This window comes from Rhipicephalus sanguineus, chromosome 6 (assembly GCF_013339695.2).
Source record: "Rhipicephalus sanguineus isolate Rsan-2018 chromosome 6, BIME_Rsan_1.4, whole genome shotgun sequence".
In the NCBI taxonomy this organism is placed as follows: Eukaryota; Metazoa; Arthropoda; class Arachnida; order Ixodida; family Ixodidae; genus Rhipicephalus; species Rhipicephalus sanguineus.
Window position 1 is genome coordinate 141,642,525 of NC_051181.1, and position 17,720 is coordinate 141,660,244.

At 45.3% G+C, this 17,720-nt stretch overlaps 1 protein-coding gene across 1 annotated transcript; it reads right to left on the reverse strand.

The window, feature by feature from the left end:
- Positions 1 to 990: 990 nt before the first annotated feature.
- On the reverse strand, positions 991 to 17,366 carry LOC119396583 (uncharacterized). The gene is made up of 10 exons (XM_037663858.2): positions 17,153 to 17,366; positions 15,334 to 15,522; positions 11,780 to 11,905; positions 10,850 to 10,996; positions 8,360 to 8,485; positions 5,517 to 5,627; positions 4,586 to 4,729; positions 3,549 to 3,737; positions 2,716 to 2,883; positions 991 to 1,175 (listed from the first exon to the last, which is right to left on the reverse strand). The coding sequence occupies exons 1-10, from the start codon at positions 17,220 to 17,222 to the stop codon at positions 1,048 to 1,050; spliced, it is 1,398 nt and encodes a 465-aa protein (XP_037519786.1). The 5' UTR covers positions 17,223 to 17,366; the 3' UTR covers positions 991 to 1,047.
- Between the last annotated feature and the right edge of the window lie 354 nt (positions 17,367 to 17,720).

The window sequence follows — 17,720 nt, forward strand, 5'->3', positions numbered from 1 at the left end:
ATGTACGCGTTCGGCGTGCTGTCAGGATGTTGTTGCACAGGAACGTTCGTAGCTTTTTATGGCCTGATGTGACATCTTTAATGACACGTTAAAGCCGAATGCAAGGCGCTCTAACTATACGTTCAGGGAGGCACACAAAAGACGTCCGTCATAGTTAGGATTAAAATATGCAAGTTCCTTTGCGCAATATTAATTCGAGTAGTATATTACTACTCTATAACACAATGCAGTCATAATGAGGTCGTAAAGGCTCGCGCTTCGCTCCCCTGTGGACAACTTCGGAAGGAGCAAAGGGGGGGGGGGGGCAGCATCTCTATCCCTTTTTGCCCTCCCAGGAACTGCCAGCATCACAGCACAAAAGAGTCTACCTTTTTTTTTTTCATGCTTGCGCAAGCTTCATAAAGGATCCTAATATTACATCTCGTTGACTGACCGCGCTGAAAACCCGAATTGCAAAAGTGGTTGCGCAGTACAAGGGTTGCGCTGCTGCGCACATGTCTGTCAGGTCTTTCCGGTTTTTTTTTTGTTTTTTTTTTGGGGGGGGGGTTCGTTTTTTTTTTTGTCCTGGTGTAGCAGTATAATGCAGCAAAAAAAGAAAAGACAGAGAAACAGCTCGCAGGGTCCCTTATGCACTCGCCTAAGACGATTCGAAGTCGAAAGTCATCTTCTCCCCTCTACCCTCCGAAAGCATTCTGCACCTAACATGGTTTTGCACTGCCACCGTGATCGGCTCACCGTGATCGGCCAAGCGACGGCGTCATGCATTGACGTGAGAGTGACATCGTGGTGGCGTCCCAAAGGTTGGCGACCTGTGAGCCATGATAACGTCATATTGTGACGTAATCAAGTGATGATGATTTTTTGCATCACTCGTGTTGAGACGGTCAATTTTCGCGTTTTGCGAGAAATCTAAGGCTTCGCCTTATAAAGGCGACAGCACGATGGGCTTGTCTTGCATTAAGTATCAATTAAATAATCGGCATACGTGAAGACCTTTATTGATAGCGTCACTATAAGCGTAGAACAGGGTGGGAAAAATGGAAACGCTCAATTATGTGGTCTTTCGTCGTGCTTGGGATGGTGCTTGTGGTGATGACCGGCTTGATGGTGAAGGGGTTGGTGATGATTGTGGGGATGCCTTCCGAAGCTCGCCCTGACTTCCTCCGGTACTGGTCCTGTGGTGTGTACAAACGAAAAATAAATAGTAATAATTCTTGGGGTTTAACGTCCCAAAACCATGATATGACTATGAAGGACACCGTAGCGGAGGGCTCCGTAAATTTCGACTACCTGAGGTTTTTTAATGTGCACCTGAATCTAAGTACACGGTCCTCGAGCATATTCGCTTCCATTGAAGATGCGGTCGCCGCGGCCGGGACTCGATCCCGCGACCTTCGGGTCAGTAGTCGAGAACCATACCCACTAGGCGACTATGGCGGGTCATAAAATAAATAACCAGAAGCAGGTTGAGTAACGTCCACATTGCAAGCGATAAACGGTGGTATTTAATTGGAACGGCACGTCATCTGCTTCGATTCGGATCAGCCAGAAGTATTTATGCCGGGTGGCTGTTTTTATAATTATTTTGTTGTCGGTTAGCTGTGGCTGGCAGTAGTAAGGTAGCCGCATTAACCTTCTGAACCCAAGATCTTCCTGAGCTTCTTTCATCAACTAAATGACGGCTAATGCTGGCTGGTATTTGCTAATATCGGCTGCCATTTAAATTTGTGCCTTTTCAAGTACAATTACGGCATTCTGTTCTACTCAATGTAACATAGCTCGCAAGCTGTTCCAGGCAACGCTGTAAAAGGAAAATGAAATGATACGATCCCAAAGCGTATTAACAGCGTAACGCTTGTGTTTTGATAGAATGCTATAATAATAGATATTTGCAAATATTTGTTTTGAGCCGCAGAAGCAATAAGACTTCACTTGGTGGCCACCTCCCGCACTCGCTCTCTTGCTGAGGCAACGCAAGCGCACGCGATACTGATAGTAGTTACGGTAAAGGGTCAGCTTCAGAGGCAGAAATCAATAAAATCTGCGCTCGTTTGTTTTGCTCACCGTGTGTCCCGTCGTATATCGCTCAGCTTGTGCTAATGAAGTGTGCATACTTAATTATTACACCTAACTTTAGTTAATTTTACCTGTTGCTTTAGATTTGTATTCAGACGACATACAATTTTTTACACGCCTAATATGCCTATCAGAGCATTTCTTGAGTGTTGCTTCAATGCGCCAGACTGGCTACTACGAAACTTCGGGAATCCTCTGCATTCTAAAAACTGGCGAGAGTACGACGGGAGTAAAGGATGTGAGCTACTCATCGAAAAATTGTTTTACTGTTGCGAAACGTCGGATGGAGTGAAATGCGTCGCTCACTCCGCAAAGATTGGGGGAGTAAAATGAACGTTATAATCCGCCCTCCTGAGAGAGAGAGCAGAAGCAAGCACATGAGATCTGGCTAATCCTTACTGATACATTGCTTCTGAAAGCGCAAAAAAAGCACTACCTATTTCCTGTGTTTTCTTCCGTGGTTCGTGTTTTTTTTTTTACGCTTTCAGAAGCTATGAGAGGGTAGATTGCCCGTTTAATGTTGCCGCAATAGAGAGTAAAACGTAGCAAATAAACTGCTGCTTCGGCTTCAGAAAGCCGGCTCAGAACACTTTTATGTGTCACTTGCGCGGTACTATATAACGACGTCATTATACTCACCGTGAATGCCTCGGGCGTGCTCGACGCGGCTGAGCAGTTCTTGCAGCTCGAGGCTTCGGTGCTGCAGTCGCTGCAGGGTGTCCCGGAAGTCGTCGAAGTCGGCCACCATCCGGTGCAGCGTGTGCTCCGAACAGAACGACGCGAACACCTCGGCAAGCTGCTCCCGGCCTGCGCAAGACGCCACAGGAAACGGGTCATCAACCACGCGGCGCACCGTTTTGCGAAACACCGTTCCAACTAAGGACTCATCCGAAGTGTGTTGTAAGACTCGTAGTGTCTCTTAGCGCTCTGCATGAAGAGTATAACATGGCTTCGCACGTGAGGTTAGTAGAAAACAAGGACTGCCGTGGAATTTCTTGGAATCCAACACGGTTATAAGTTGAGCTTGTTTGTAATCTGCAGTCAACGTGAGCACGGTAATATGAGTCGATATAAGTGTGACCAAAGTGCTATCCCGGTAGCTTACTAGGAAGGTGCTCAGCAAGGCAGATCGATGACGCGTGGAGAATAGAGAGATAGAGGGAAGAAATGCAGGGATGTCAAGGAAAGAAAAGATCGTATTCGACCATATAGAGAAGAATAGGAGCGAGGGAGATTGACATGTAAAAGTCGAGAGGTATAGAGAGAAAGAGGGAGCACTGACATCGCCTCCAAAACCTGCTGGTGTTGTGAGCTCATAACACCAGCTGGATGGCCTACTGTTGCGCCCAATGAGCGTCACTGTACGCGTTCGAATGTCAAGCAGTATCTCGGCTCTACTGCCTTGTATAGCAGCACCAAATGACTGCAAGAGGTCTTCATCGTGAACGCATAAGGATGCGAGCAACTCTTACGTGTGTGAGGTGCGCAGAGGCACCGCTGGCACTTGCTGGCGTCGGTGAAGTACGGCTGGCAGCCCGCTCCGCAGACCATGTCGGGGCACACGTCCGGGCATTCACAGATCAGGCAACCGTGCTCACCCTGACGGTACTTGCAGTACGGCTCGCACACCGGAACCACGCACTGGACGGCCGTGTGAACAGCTGCGCACCACGCGTGGACCCGTTAAGCGGTGTAAACGCTGTACTTGTTGCTCTCCAGCGCGCATGTACGCACGGTGTCGGCAACGTTTAGGGAAAACGCCTCATTAGTACTGAGGAGCTCGTAACAGCTGATGTTTAACATAGAGTAAACTATCTGTCGGCGTAATTATTAGGTGTCCATCTTAGGTGTATTTCTCTGGCCAAGTAGAGGTGTTGTAGTAACACGGGTTTGAATACTAGTGAGGGATTTCCCATAAACGTGGTCGATCACCCATATTAATCACAAGTTATTAGCTCAATGTCACGTAAGAATAGAAGCGACGGCGCAACATTTCCTGCTAGTTACACTATTACTTAGAGCCCACAATGTATGTTTTGTTCTTACATTTTTATTTCACCAAGCGTTCACAGTCGGCGAACAAATAGACTTCCAGCCTAGAACTAACAGTAGAAGATTTATATCTTCATTTCTCTCGCTCAATTCAAGCTTTCATCTTCCCGCCAACCTTTTTTCTTCTTTGTATTTAAGAAGAGTTTGAACCTGATATGTTTGATGGGGACATATTGACGAAGGTGGCAATCAATACACCCCGACTTTTTGGCCTTGAAAAGTGCACAAAGATCGCATAAACGGCATGCGAAAGGTTCTTTTTTTTTTTTTTTGACGGTGACATATTGGTATTTGTTCATATTAGTGAACTGGGCACCTTTCTTATGGATGGAACATTGAGTTGGCTAAAAGAAGCATGTGTTCGGCGTGCTACTTTTCCTTGTTTAGCGTGTTATCTCTGGTTTCAACTCATTTATGCTCGACGAGTTAGTATTGACGCATCGTTTAAAGGACTCACGAGGTCCTTGTCTTGGCTCCGTGCCGTTCACGTGGGTCGCCGTGTGGTTGGCATGCTTGTGACCGTTCTTGTGTCCGTTGTGACCGGCCCTGTTGTGCTCCCTCCTGCTTCGGGAAGTTCGGTTCTCGTGGCTCTCTCGGCTGTCTGTTGGTATAGAGAGGAAAAAAATGTGTTTCAAAGCACGCTCTCGAAACAACGAAAATCCTCCAGATGCGAATAAGTGAACACAACCTTTCATAAAAGATCTTGATGTTGTCCGTTTTGCGCGCGCTCAGTTGCTCGGGCACACTAACGTAGCACTGTAAATTTTATGGGCCACATATTATTCCCGAGAAAAGCAGTCGCAGTAGAACAGGGGTCGTTGGAAATTGCGTGTGGCGTGGACAGGAAGAAGAAGAGGAGTAATGGAGGGAAAGCTTAAAGTGTTTGAACTGTTCTATGTACGTCACCTTTTGACGGCATCGCGATGAGCGCCAATAAAGCCTGCAGAATGATTCCCCACAGGGGTTGATTTCATGAAAACCTTCTTTCCTAAGTGCTCTTTCCTATTGGCTGGCAGTCTTCGCAAATTATATGCCCAGCGTGAGGATTGGCTGACGCTTTGTTTTACGGATGATTCTGGCGTATAAGAAGCTTTTGTAAATCGGAGTCCTGTCCCTCGACAGTCGATCGCGATATCGGTCACCTGATAGCCAAGTCAACCGGCGAATGGCGCACGGCAATGGCTAACAAGAGATCTCTGTGAATTCAGCCTATGTTTTAGTTGAGTTATTGGATAGTGCGACGGCTTGTACAACAGTGGCACTCAACTGTTAACGGTATTACCTAAGGCGATAAACTTGGACTGCTGCAAAATGTGCGCGAACATTTTGCATTTGCACATGTCTGAGTAAACAGCACAATAATATCGTAGTAAGCTGCGGTTTCATACTAGACTCGTCGCTTTCTTCTGAGCTCTTCTTGCTGCTGGTGCTGTTCCTCTTGCTGATGGCGCGCACCTTGGAAGCCTTCGCTTTGCCGCCCTTTTTCTTCTGTCCAGCCTCTGCGAGAATAAACAGGAATAAAAAATGAACTGAGGTATTCGTCTCCGACATCAACAAAAAGCAAGCCACTTAGGCTGCGTAGTAGTATTGGTGTCAGTGACACAGAGAAAAAAAAAAGGGAAGTGGGAGGGGGAATCAGCGAGACGGTATCGCACTGTGCAGTCCCCCCCCCCCTTGTTTTGTCCCCTGTTTCTGCGTATTTAGCGCTATATACCAATAATTTTATCGCACCAACACAGCCAGCCTTCCCTGCTTTAGCCTAGATAGGCCTTCGGATCGTGTTGAACACTATGCAAACAACAGTTTAAGTCTGCGAATGCTCAGTTGAGGCTCATTTCATCGATGATCGAGCGATAAACGTGACTGGCTACGGTTTATTTTGTGAGAGGACTAAATAACTGCAATGCTGGTTACTCGTATGTGCTGAAAATTCGAGAGTTCCTTCGCAGCGTCATTTATGACGTTCCTTCTTGTGTCTTTCAAAAGACAGTAAGCATTATAGCCGCGTCAATTGCTTTTTATTCATACAATATTTTGTACGTATACATAAACGTCTGAGTATTATTACAGACCTTTATAAAGTAAAAATTTAACCCAGTTCCACTAACTCAACGTCGCGAGGACTAATTAAACAGCGGAGCTAGTGGCATCAATTGCTCGGCTCTTCTGTCTCCCTCCCTCACTCTTCTGGATCGGAACGACGTCGTCGTTTCCGTTCACGCGCCGATTCCCATTGACGCTCCCGACGGGCACCTTCTTCTTGCTAAGAGCGCACGAACTTAGTCATCGTCGAACACACTAGTTATAGACAGCTGTGGGGCTTGCCCAATTTCTGTGACACATACCCGCTATAGGAACTTCGAACGACGCTCCACAGGGATTAACCACGACTTTAAACAGCCCCGATCTTAAAACACGATCACATCGTGGCTGCTTTTAACAGCCACGATGTTTAAGCTGTCGATAACTTGTGCTCCGTCGTGGAAAACTATCATCATCATGAACCGGGACGTGCTACCTTCGTTCTCTTTACGGTGAAGCCGCTTAAGCTGTCGGTAACTTGTGCTCCGTCGTGCATAACTTCTCAGGCGGGTATGTGCGACAGGAATTGGGCAAGCCCCACTACCGTGTACAGCAGGCGCGAGTGTCGAACGAAAACGAACACGTGAAAAAGGGAAAGAGAAGGAAAGAGATAAGAAATGGAGAGAAATAAAGAGCGAAAGAAAGAGATAAAAAGAAGAGAAAAATAGATGGAAATAAAAGGTACAAAGACATAAAAAGATAGAAAGTCATAGATAGGCATAGAAAGAGAAAGAAGCAGAGAGAGAGAGAAAAGGAAGAAATAAATAAATATAGAAAGAGCGAGAAAGAGAAAAATAGATAGAGGGGAAAGAAACAGAAAGAAAGAAACAGATACAAAACAGAGATGCAAGAAACAGAGAGAAAGAGAAGAAGAAAAAAAAATAAAGAGAAACAAGGCCACCCAGCTGCGCTTTCCTTCGGGCTTGGCCTCACTAGTGCGATGCTGCCATAATTTCTTTTAATCACAGTCCTTAATACTTCCAGTCACTCCAATATTGAGGAAAACAGGGATCTCAACAACGATATTAGGATTGTTATCACAACCAAGACCAACGAGCATCGCGGCAAAGCATTAATAATTGATACGGAGCTCATGATTCCAGCGCATGCGTAATATTCGCCCTGACCCACTTGTTGCTCGCAATCAATACGTGCGCCCGCGTGTATACCGCAGGCTTCCCGGGACTGACTTGCTATAAACGTCTCCTGCCCGGTCGATTTGTCGTGTACATCGAATAGTTTGTTTCTTTGTTTTATTCTCTTTGCTGTTCTCTTCCCCGGTACTTTTATTCCGGACCGCCCCATCGAAATCCGTCTGTTTACTACAGCCAACATCTGAAAACGTCGCTTTGGTACAGACAGCATCGGATAAAATTCCAGCGTTGGATAAGGCGAAGCGATGATTTGGAAGACAAAAAGAAAAATGCACATTGGACTTTCTTATGAACTATCTGCTGATGCCCATTTATATAGCCCCCCATCCCCCACCCCACCCCCATTGAACCCCTTTTCTATTCCTCTGTCTCCCTCCCGAAGGAGTTAACTATGGGTTACCAATAGAGGGGTAGTACCCGTGTATATGTGAAATAAAGCATTTCTGCCACCGCCAATTCATGGGCATCAGTGTTGCATGAGAAAGAAGCGAACAGTGTTTGCATGCACGGCAACTTAACCACATTTGTTACTGTATTGAGTATAGGTGACAAAGCAATGTGTAACTCATCAAACATTGCACTAATGACTGCCTAAATGTTGAAGAAGGTCGTTTATGAGGCATATTGGGAACGATCTGGTGAATTCCAACGAAACGCTGTAGTACGACTTATGGCACATTCGGATAGTCGTTTGAGAGTGCTCTGACTGTGTTTGAAAGTGGTGAATTCAACAGCTTTTTAAAGCACTACAACGAGAACAAGCAGGTATGAAAGTCATGTTTCTCCTTCCTTATCATGTATTGACCCGCGTATTTTCGTATTAATGCTTAAATGCTCTTTTACATAAATTTTTCGGAGCCTCCGGGGCGCTCTGAAACAAGAACCGGAATGTACCATTAGTCAAACAAGCAGGGGTCAGTCGTAAGAATGCCTGTAGGAAAGCGTTCTGGCGAAGTACGCGAAAGTGACCGTCTGAATCGACAGAGTCAAGTCACCTGGGCAGACGCAGCTGGGGCACCCGTGGTCTCCTGGCACGAGCTTGCAGCCCTTCCCGTCGCACTTGGGAGTGACGCACTCTGGTTTGGGGACGTTGGGCTCCGCGGGCTTCCCGCTGGTTGCGACTGCGCAGAAGTCACGTGGAAGTTCCATGAAATTACGTGTCTCGTGCTTACGATAAATGTGCAGCAAAACCCGTGCGTGTCATGCATACTACGTGAAATGAGAACATGCCCTGGAGTATATGTAAGTAAACCGAGCACTATAACTTTTTTTTTTCGCGTCGCGGGTAAACTTGATGACTTGAAACATGCAAGCGAGAGAAAAAGAGATAGATAGATAGATAGATAGATAGATAGATAGATAGATAGATAGATAGATAGATAGATAGATAGATAGATAGATAGATAGATAGATAGATAGATAGATAGATAGATAGATAGATAGATAGATAGATAGATAGATAGATAGATAGATAGATAGATAGATAGATAGATAGATAGATAGATAGATAGATAGATAGATAGATAGATAGATAGATAGATAGATAGATAGATAGATAGATAGATAGATAGATAGATAGATAGATAGATAGATAGATAGATAGATAGATAGATAGATAGATAGATTATGATAGATAGATAGATATATAGATAGATAGATAGATAATAGATGATATATAGATAATAGATAGAATAGATAGATAGATAGATAATAGATAGAGATAGATAGATAAGATAGATAGATATAGATAGATAAGAATAGATGATAGGATAGATAGATAGATAGATAGATAGATAGATAGATAGATAGATCTTTAATAAGAGATGCAGGGCGAGTTAGTACATGGTCAACTAAGATGAAAATAAGCGAACTGAGCGCGTACACGGGAAACAAGAAATGCACAGGCGACCCTGCTCCTTCGCATTTCGCATTTCTAGTTTGTGGTGTATGTGTCTAGAACGCTCGTTTTCATCTTAGTCGATCTTGCGATTCCTTTACCAAAAGAAAAATCACAGGATCGCGAGGGTCAGAGCCATGAATCGTTCCTCTTCCTAATGTCATTTTTACTGCGTTTAGCTCAAAGCACGGCACTTCCTACTTTCCTTGAAGCTTGAAAAGAGATCGCTAGTCTGTCGTTAAAAATAAATGTTCAAGAGCACAACGATTAAAGCGAGGTTATGTTTTTATATTTTTGACGTGTGCGCGCATTGTAAATCAGTGCTTTCGATGGCATGATCGGTGGCTCGTGCGATCCGAACGAAATTCTTGAGTTCCTGCTCGCTGCTTCGCTTTCGTAAGCGTTTTAATAAATGTGCTCTTGGCGAAACGTTTGGCCAGTTGCCAAGGCCATCTTTTCATGCAGCGTTATCTTCAAGCGTCGCGCGTTGTTGTTTATGGGAATAGTGCACAATAGTGAATTAAAAAAAATGGAGTTGGCTCGAACAAAAGGCCGCACGCGTAAGTGTTTTCTTGTTTATGGACTGAAAACGGCACATATTTTTTTTTTTTTTTTTTTTGGCAGAGCCGATATCCGACTGTTTCGGAATCTCATATTTGAAAGGAGCATTACATGAGGTGCCAACAACAAGCTTCAAAATGTTAGTTCATTTGGTTAGCTTATTACGTGTCTGAATATGGTAATCTAATGTGTTATCTCAGTAACTAAAGAGGTGTTCTGGAAAGGCGCTCTGATTAGCTTTCGTTTGCACTCACATCATCTAGGCACAGAGTCACCCTGATCGCCCTTCCCTATATGTTTAGCGATATTTTGATGACGTGCTAACCGATAACAGCAAGAGAGAAAAAGAGGAAGAACTTCCTCAAAATCTGAAAATCAATTTTATGCGAAGTGACTACCAGCCCTCGTATTGCCCCATTTTTAGAGACGCGTATAGACCAAGCAGTGGTTGCTCACGTGATGCGCACGTTTTGTGCTAGCAAGAATGTCCACAGAACAATGAAAACGGAGAAGAAAATTCGCGATACATTGTTAAACAAAAATCAGTAATTAAAGTTCTGTGGTGTCAATAACTAAAATCACACCCCACTTTTTTCAGTGAGCCAATGACCAACTGAAGAAGAATTGTGCAGTCCGATTCAAATTTGCCTAAAGCGGCCAGTCAATCGCTTCAGCCGCCGTTTTCTGCAAAAATATGCACAGACGGACGCCTTAATGATGTCAGACGTAGTCATACTGCGTGCTAGGTCCTTGTGCTATAATTCAAGCATGAACATAAGCTTGTAGCTATAATGCGATGTAGCAACTGCGGTCGGCGACAGCGTCCACAGCCACGCGCTCGTGCACTCTAGAGAAGTGTGATTCAGACTGCACGCACGACCTATTGCGGTGGTTGAACAGCAGCAGCTCCATACATCACTTCGCATGTAATAAACTTGTGAATATACCACATCCAAACATGCACGGCGTTTATATAGGCCTATATTGTCGGTGTCTGTGTGAAAGTGGGAATGGGGGTGGCACTCACGGAGATGCTGGACGACGCCGTCCTGGTGGCGGACTTGTTCTTGGAAGTGAAGAACGTGCCTGGCGAGAGGGTCGGCCTGCCTGAACACCATGTTGAGCAGTGCGCGGGGACAGTGTCGCTCGCCGTATTTCACCAGGGTCTGCTTGGCTGCAAAGAAAGGTGCGTACGCCTGATGCACGATGTATACGGACAGCTTATGACGTGGAGGTGCCCGTTTTTTGCAGGGTAACTCGAACAGTCCAGTTCGCTTAAATACGTAACTGCCGCCAGTGGGAGTACACGAGATGCGAGCTCATGTTTAACTTAACCAGTATGTCGCGATGACAAGTTAGCCATCACGAAATTCGCGCTTGAACTTCAAGATTGGCTGTCTTCACACGTATGAGGTGAGCAGTCTCGACGCACCTGCTCGCGTGACGATTGATTGATTGATTGATTGATTGATTGATTGATTGATTGATTGATTGATTGATTGATTGATTGATTGATTGATTGATTGATTGATTGATTGATTGATTGATTGATTGATTGATTGATTGATTGATATGTACTACGTGCACCCCTACCTTGAACGACAACGCAACACATTTGTCATGGCCTCCGGAATCCCTGTGAGCTCCAAGGTTCATTCATCTGATATTTACCAGATTTAAGCGCGAGGGTTTTTTCTGTTACTTTTATTATTGCGATAGCAATTACATGCACACCCTCGGCGCGCTTTTCCCGTTGCCGTCAGCTTCGACGCCGCCGTGATGTTTCGTGTAAAGTCCAAATTTATGCTGATTTTCTTTCTGCTCCTGAGTGGAGCTGCATATCGCCAACGTGGATAGCCACAGTAGTCTAGCATCCAGCCATGGGAGCCTCATATAGTACGATGGGAGTGACCGGAACGTAGTCATTTTTTTCTTCTTTCCTATGGTTTTCACTTACCGGTGATAACGGGGCACAGGCACCACGGGCATCGGTGAGTGGGCGTCACCGTCTCCTTCTCGCACTCGGGCGGGCACGTCAGCTCGGGGCACTGGCGCTTTTGCGCAGGCCCTGACCTCGGGTCACCTGAGCAAACACAGAGCGAACGCGGCAAGTTACAGCGCGCTTGAAGCGCGCACTGGAAGCTGGGCAAACGAGTAGCCGACTTCTGAATTATGCAGTGTAGCGCAACAACACACGTGGCTAATCCAGAAGCTGTAACACAGTTCTGTTTTAGGGGCGAAGCTCCTTAAGGCGGCACCCGTTCGTCCCTCGTAGTCGTAGTCGTAGTCCGTAACCAGTCTTACGCTTTGACCTCCAAGGTGGTGCCGGTGGGAGATTTTTCCTGTGCGTTGTTGAACAATAAAAAATTCGCAGCGGTAGCTAAAAGCCGACTTCTTCTGTCTCTCATTCCCATTAGCAGCCATTCTTTACCTCCAAGGTAGTGCCTGGTGAGATTTCTCCTGTGCGTGATTAATCAATAACAATTTTGTTCAAAACGCTGTTGATTGATGAAATAAACCAACGAAAGACGCCAGATGTTTTGTAAAAGCAAAACGGAAGAACGCCAGATGTTTCTAAAGCAAGAGGAAAAGACGCCAGCTGCTTAACGAAAGACGCCAGATGTTTTCTAAAGCAATGGTTTTCTAAACAATGAAAATTCACAGCGTACATGTAAAATTAAAGTGAGCTGCAAGTCGTCATAACTCATCGAACCTTTAGTATAAACGCGCCCTATCTCACGTCGGTGATGATGTACTGGGCAGAATTCACGGAAGATTCACGGTTTACCGATGAACCTCCGCAGCTTCGCCCACTCATCATCATTCACTCCGTGGAAATGCTGCGATTTTTTTAAAAACTGCAACTACTGCTACCAGCAGCCAGTTCATCGAGCGACCGCCTCGTAAAGGCGTTGGTCCCGCGTTCGATCCCCGGACCAGGACGAATTTTTCGGCAACTAAGAAGCTTTCTGAGAAATCCATAGGGATTTCCTTGTGACTTCGTGCTACAAGCGGGTGGTTGTCAGCTTCCCCTTTCTCAACCCCTCCGCCATTTTAAGTGATCCCGCAGCACCGGTTTGCAGCCAGTTCATTATCGCTACAAATTAGACCACTTGGACCGACGTTATTCATCACGCCTATCTGGTTTATGGTCGTTCCCCGAAAAACAGAGATGCGTTTTGACAGCCCTGCGAGGTTACCGGGCATATAGGCAGCAAGCTAAATAACTTGTTCTTTTTTTTTTGGCGGGTTCTTCAGAACAAGAAGTTTAAATTAGAAGGCCTTCTAGTTTGAGAACATCGTTCGCCACCGCCTCCCCCATTTTTTTTTTATTCCTACAATGACATCATTTTAAATAATAGAAGCAGTTTAACAGAAAGCTTCTCCGGCCATTCTTCATTACCAGTCAGTCTGAACACAGAAAGTCATCCGCTGCCCCCGTTCCCACAGCTCCGCTCCTCTTCAATTTTGCCATTATATAAACTGGTTCTCTGGCAAGATATTTGAAATTCTGCCTTTCTGAAATTTACCTTTAAGTTGTTTGAGAACGCGGTTTGACATTATTTTTAAGCATAAAAATAATACAGTAAAAAATATCAGTAAAAAAAGTTACTTTAAATATGAGAAGCAACACGCTTTCGACGTCCGGATGCTGAACCAAGGAGTCCTTGGTGATCGTTGTTTTTACTTCCCTCTGAACTATTGACTCATACCGATTTATTTTAACGCGTAGCATTTCTTTTTTGTTGGCTTACTGCGGCGCACCGAAATGTGCGGCACAAAAAGAAACTAAACACGAAACAAACGCGATCATGCCGCTGTACCCAATGTTTCAATAAAAACAACAACAGATAAGTGAGCGCACTTTCAGCTGAACGACGTCCTTCCTTTCGGCTTCGTTCAAGGGCGAAGACTGAAAACCGAAGCGACAGCAAGCACAACTTGTTTTACTTCGTAGCAAGCGAAGGCAAACTCAACGCTGAGACTTCTTTTTTCTTTTTGGTTGCGAAACTAGGAAGCAACTTTGTATCATGACTGGAATATCGTGTGACACCATTTCGACGCGCGCTCGCCGCCGCGTGGTATTTCCAACAGGCTGCAAACCGCCTAATGCGAAAACGTGTCTTGTTACTCTCTTTCGAAAAGCGTCCCCTGAGCCCTTGCAACATCGCCTGCAATCACACTTTTTGCTTTCCATTTCCACTTCTCTTAATTTCACGGTTATCTGTTATTTTTTTGTAATATATTCAATTCCCTTCCCTCGTGCCTCCATCTCATATAATGATCCCTAAATCGGGTCACCTAACAACACCGATCCTGTCTCCATCGGTTGTGCGGCTTTCAAAGTGTGCAGGCTTTGGTGATGCGCCAATTTTGTTGTTAAGTAGCGATTGAGACATTTATTATTGCCGTTTTTCTGCATTTTTTGTCTCTTTTCTTCGTAGTGTGTTTCTCTCTTCACGCGCTGAAGTGCTATTTAGTCATAAATTTGTTATCCTGTCGTAAAGTCGTTGTATTGTGTCGTGACCCTCGTGACATGACACGCTCATTATCTTATTTATTACCTGTTTTGAGACTGTTGGAACAGGCACCCACTCAATTTCTTTGATTCAAATGTTAGGGCATAATGCCTTTTTTGACCGTGCTCACTTTTTGCTAGACGTGGATAACTTACTTAAAATTAATTAATTAATGTTTCATTGATTGATTGATTGATTGATTGATTGATTGATTGATTGATTGATTGATTGATTGATTGATTGATCGATCGATCGATCGTGGAGAGTTTGTGAACGGGCTGACCGGTAAATGTTGATCAATTGTCTTAGGGCGCAAGGCATGAGAGGATATGAAACATATACGAACATAGGTAGTCCATTAATTGACATACTTAGACGACTGGCTTCGATTTCAGAATGCATCCTATGTGAACACAGCTTCACAACTGTAAAGCTGTGTATGATCTTATCAATAATGCCTCGTATTCGCAGCTGTCAGCGGTCCTTCCCGACACTTCATTAGCTTCCTAGCTGATTTCGTGATTGTTTGTGGAATTCCGTTACGTCACTGCACCACTTCAAACTTCCCTCTTCCTCTTGACGTTACCTCCCACTTCCGCCACGTGACTTCCGGATCATGCCTTACCATCGCTATGACACTTCCGGTCCATGACATGACTTCTGGTTGCCCAATTCCGGTATTAATCTCACTTCGACCCCCATTTCAGGTATTAACAACCTCTTGTTGAGTGCGTAGGTGTATGGCCTTAGGTCTACACTTAAGATAATTTAGATTTACATTTTTTCTTCGAGTTATAATGTTACTTTGATTCGTGGCATTTACTTTTATTTACATTTACTCGTTCGTATTTCTTCCACACATCACCTCTACTCGTCCACCTCGAACTGGCTTCATCGAGGTCACACGCACACAGCATTTCTCACTTTGACGCTCTTAATGCTTACGCGTTAAAAGGTCAAGGGCTATACAACTAACGTTGTATTCACTCACCATCGCAAACACACTCAGGGCACTTGGCCGTTGTGTTCTTTTCCTCGTGGCATCCGGGCCCGCACACCAGGAGTGGGCAGTCGCCGTTACAGTCGCACACCAGGCAGCCGTCAGCGCCCACCTTGGTCTTGCAGTCCTTGTTAGCACACAGCGGCTCCGGGCAGTCTAGGGGACCCTTGGTGGTTTTCTCTGGGTAAGAGGAAGGGAGATTCATGGTACGTGATGAACGGTTCCGTCTGATCTTTCATGCAAACGCTTCTTCTTACCTTGTCAAATGCAATACGCCGTACTTCGTAAATTGATACCTGCTCACGTATTCGTTGAGCAAGTATCCGTCTCACTCGTTGAGCGAATTCCAACTTGGCCACCTTTTTACCTTACTTTGTGTTCGTATTTGCGCGCGTACATGTAGACATACAAAATGCAAAATCCCCCCCCCCCCCCCTAGAAATTGAACCTCCAAACCAACCCCCTGGCTAGGCCGTTAGTTGATCTGAATATATCTTCTTTATTAGACCAGGCATTAGCCACATAAGCCATTAGCTCAAGTATTATGTACTCATTTTATTTCCATCCTTGACCCTATTGTAAAAAACTCCGGTGTTGTTATTATTATGTTACTTACTTGATTACGTGGCGTACACGCAAACATTATCTTCTTTTTAGAATGGTTGTGTGTACGTCTATCTCTAGCCTCTAACTCCTTGCGGGAAAGAAATGTGAAGCAGGATCGCAGTGAAAGCGCCGGCAGAATGCTGCTGTTTTTTTCGGTCATTAGCCTGACGTTTAGGAGAACATCGTACGACTTTTCAAAAGAAGGCATCGTCATAAATGTGCAACTCAGAACAGAATTCAGAGAAGCCGTATACCAAAGCTTTTGCGGAACATTGGGAGAGGGGGGGGGGGTGGAAGTCCTACAACGCACACATTTCAGAAACGGTACGGACAAGATTTTCTAATTCATAGTGACTTCGGGCAGCTGCCTCATCTGAAATTATTAGAAGATAAAAATATCCCAGTTGCACATATTCGCAAGACATAGATGAAGTGACATCAGATAATGTCTCGCTTTTGGTTGTGTATGTTTTTATAATTTTATTCTATCAGAAAGGAACATGCCAAAAAGTCAAATCTGTTTGCTTGATAAACCTTTTTATTCATAGCAATGTAATCCAGCAAAGCTACAACTGTAAACTACTACGCCAGTGTGGTACCGTGATTCTCTGTATGAGGCCGCAGATTTGATTACCGACCACGGTGGCCAAATCACCGTCGGACTTAATGCAAAATCGCTCGATCAGTTGGATTCTTTTGCACGCTAAAAAACCTCGGGTTGTCAATATAGACCTATCCGCCACGTCGGTCTAGCAGTTGTCGCGCACACCTGCTGACCCGAAAGTCGCGGGTTCGATTCCGGCCGCGGTGGTCTCATCTCTATGGGCACGAAATGCTGGAGGCCAGTGTACTGTGCGATATCATTGAACGTTAAACAACATTAGATGGTCAAAATTTCCGGAGCCCTCCACTACGGCGTGCCTCATAATCATATGCTTGTTTTGGGACATAAAACCTCAACAATTATTATTATTATTACTATTATCGATATAGACCTGGAGCACCACGCCCTATATAAGGTGTCTCTCAACGTCATGATGTAGCTTCGTAATTTCGGGCATAGTCGACCATCGTAAATTTTGCCAGCCTACATCTGCCACTGGCTTCTTCGACGCAAACTGTCCGGAACCCTCGCTTCATCTTTTCCTTTTCCTTATTATTTTTCAAAACGAGACGCTGGACATTTGATGCCGGCAAAACTCACCGTCGGCGCACGAGACGAAGGTCGCCGTCGTCGCCAAGAAGAGCAGCAGAAGCGTCTTGTCGGCTCCCATGACAGCGAGTGGTCTACAGTCTCGCGTCCACACGCTCACAGAAAAAAAACAAGGGACTCGTCGCGTGGTGGGGACACGGCACGCGGTCGTGTCGTCGTCGTCGTCGGTGACAACGCCGGCGTCGCGTCGCTCACTCCAAGGCGCCGCCGCCTTATCGCGCTGGACAGACTGCAGCGGCGTCAGAATTCTGCGACTGCGGCGCGCTGTTGACCTTTGCGCGCTTGATGCGACCGCACTCCAACAAGATGGAGGAGAGGAGTATCTCGCCGTGATCTTACGTACGGCTGGTCCCTTTCGTTTTCTCGTATTCTCTCTATTTCTTTCTCTCTCTCCCTCTTTGTAGCTGGCCATGATTAGGGTGTGTATCTTCGCCTTCTTAACTATCGATGGTACCGAAGGTGGGGTGTAGGTTAAACCCCTTTGGAAATTTTTAATTTCGCCGTGTGTACATACGCGCACCGATACAAACGCACGCAAGGACATATATACAAGGTGTGT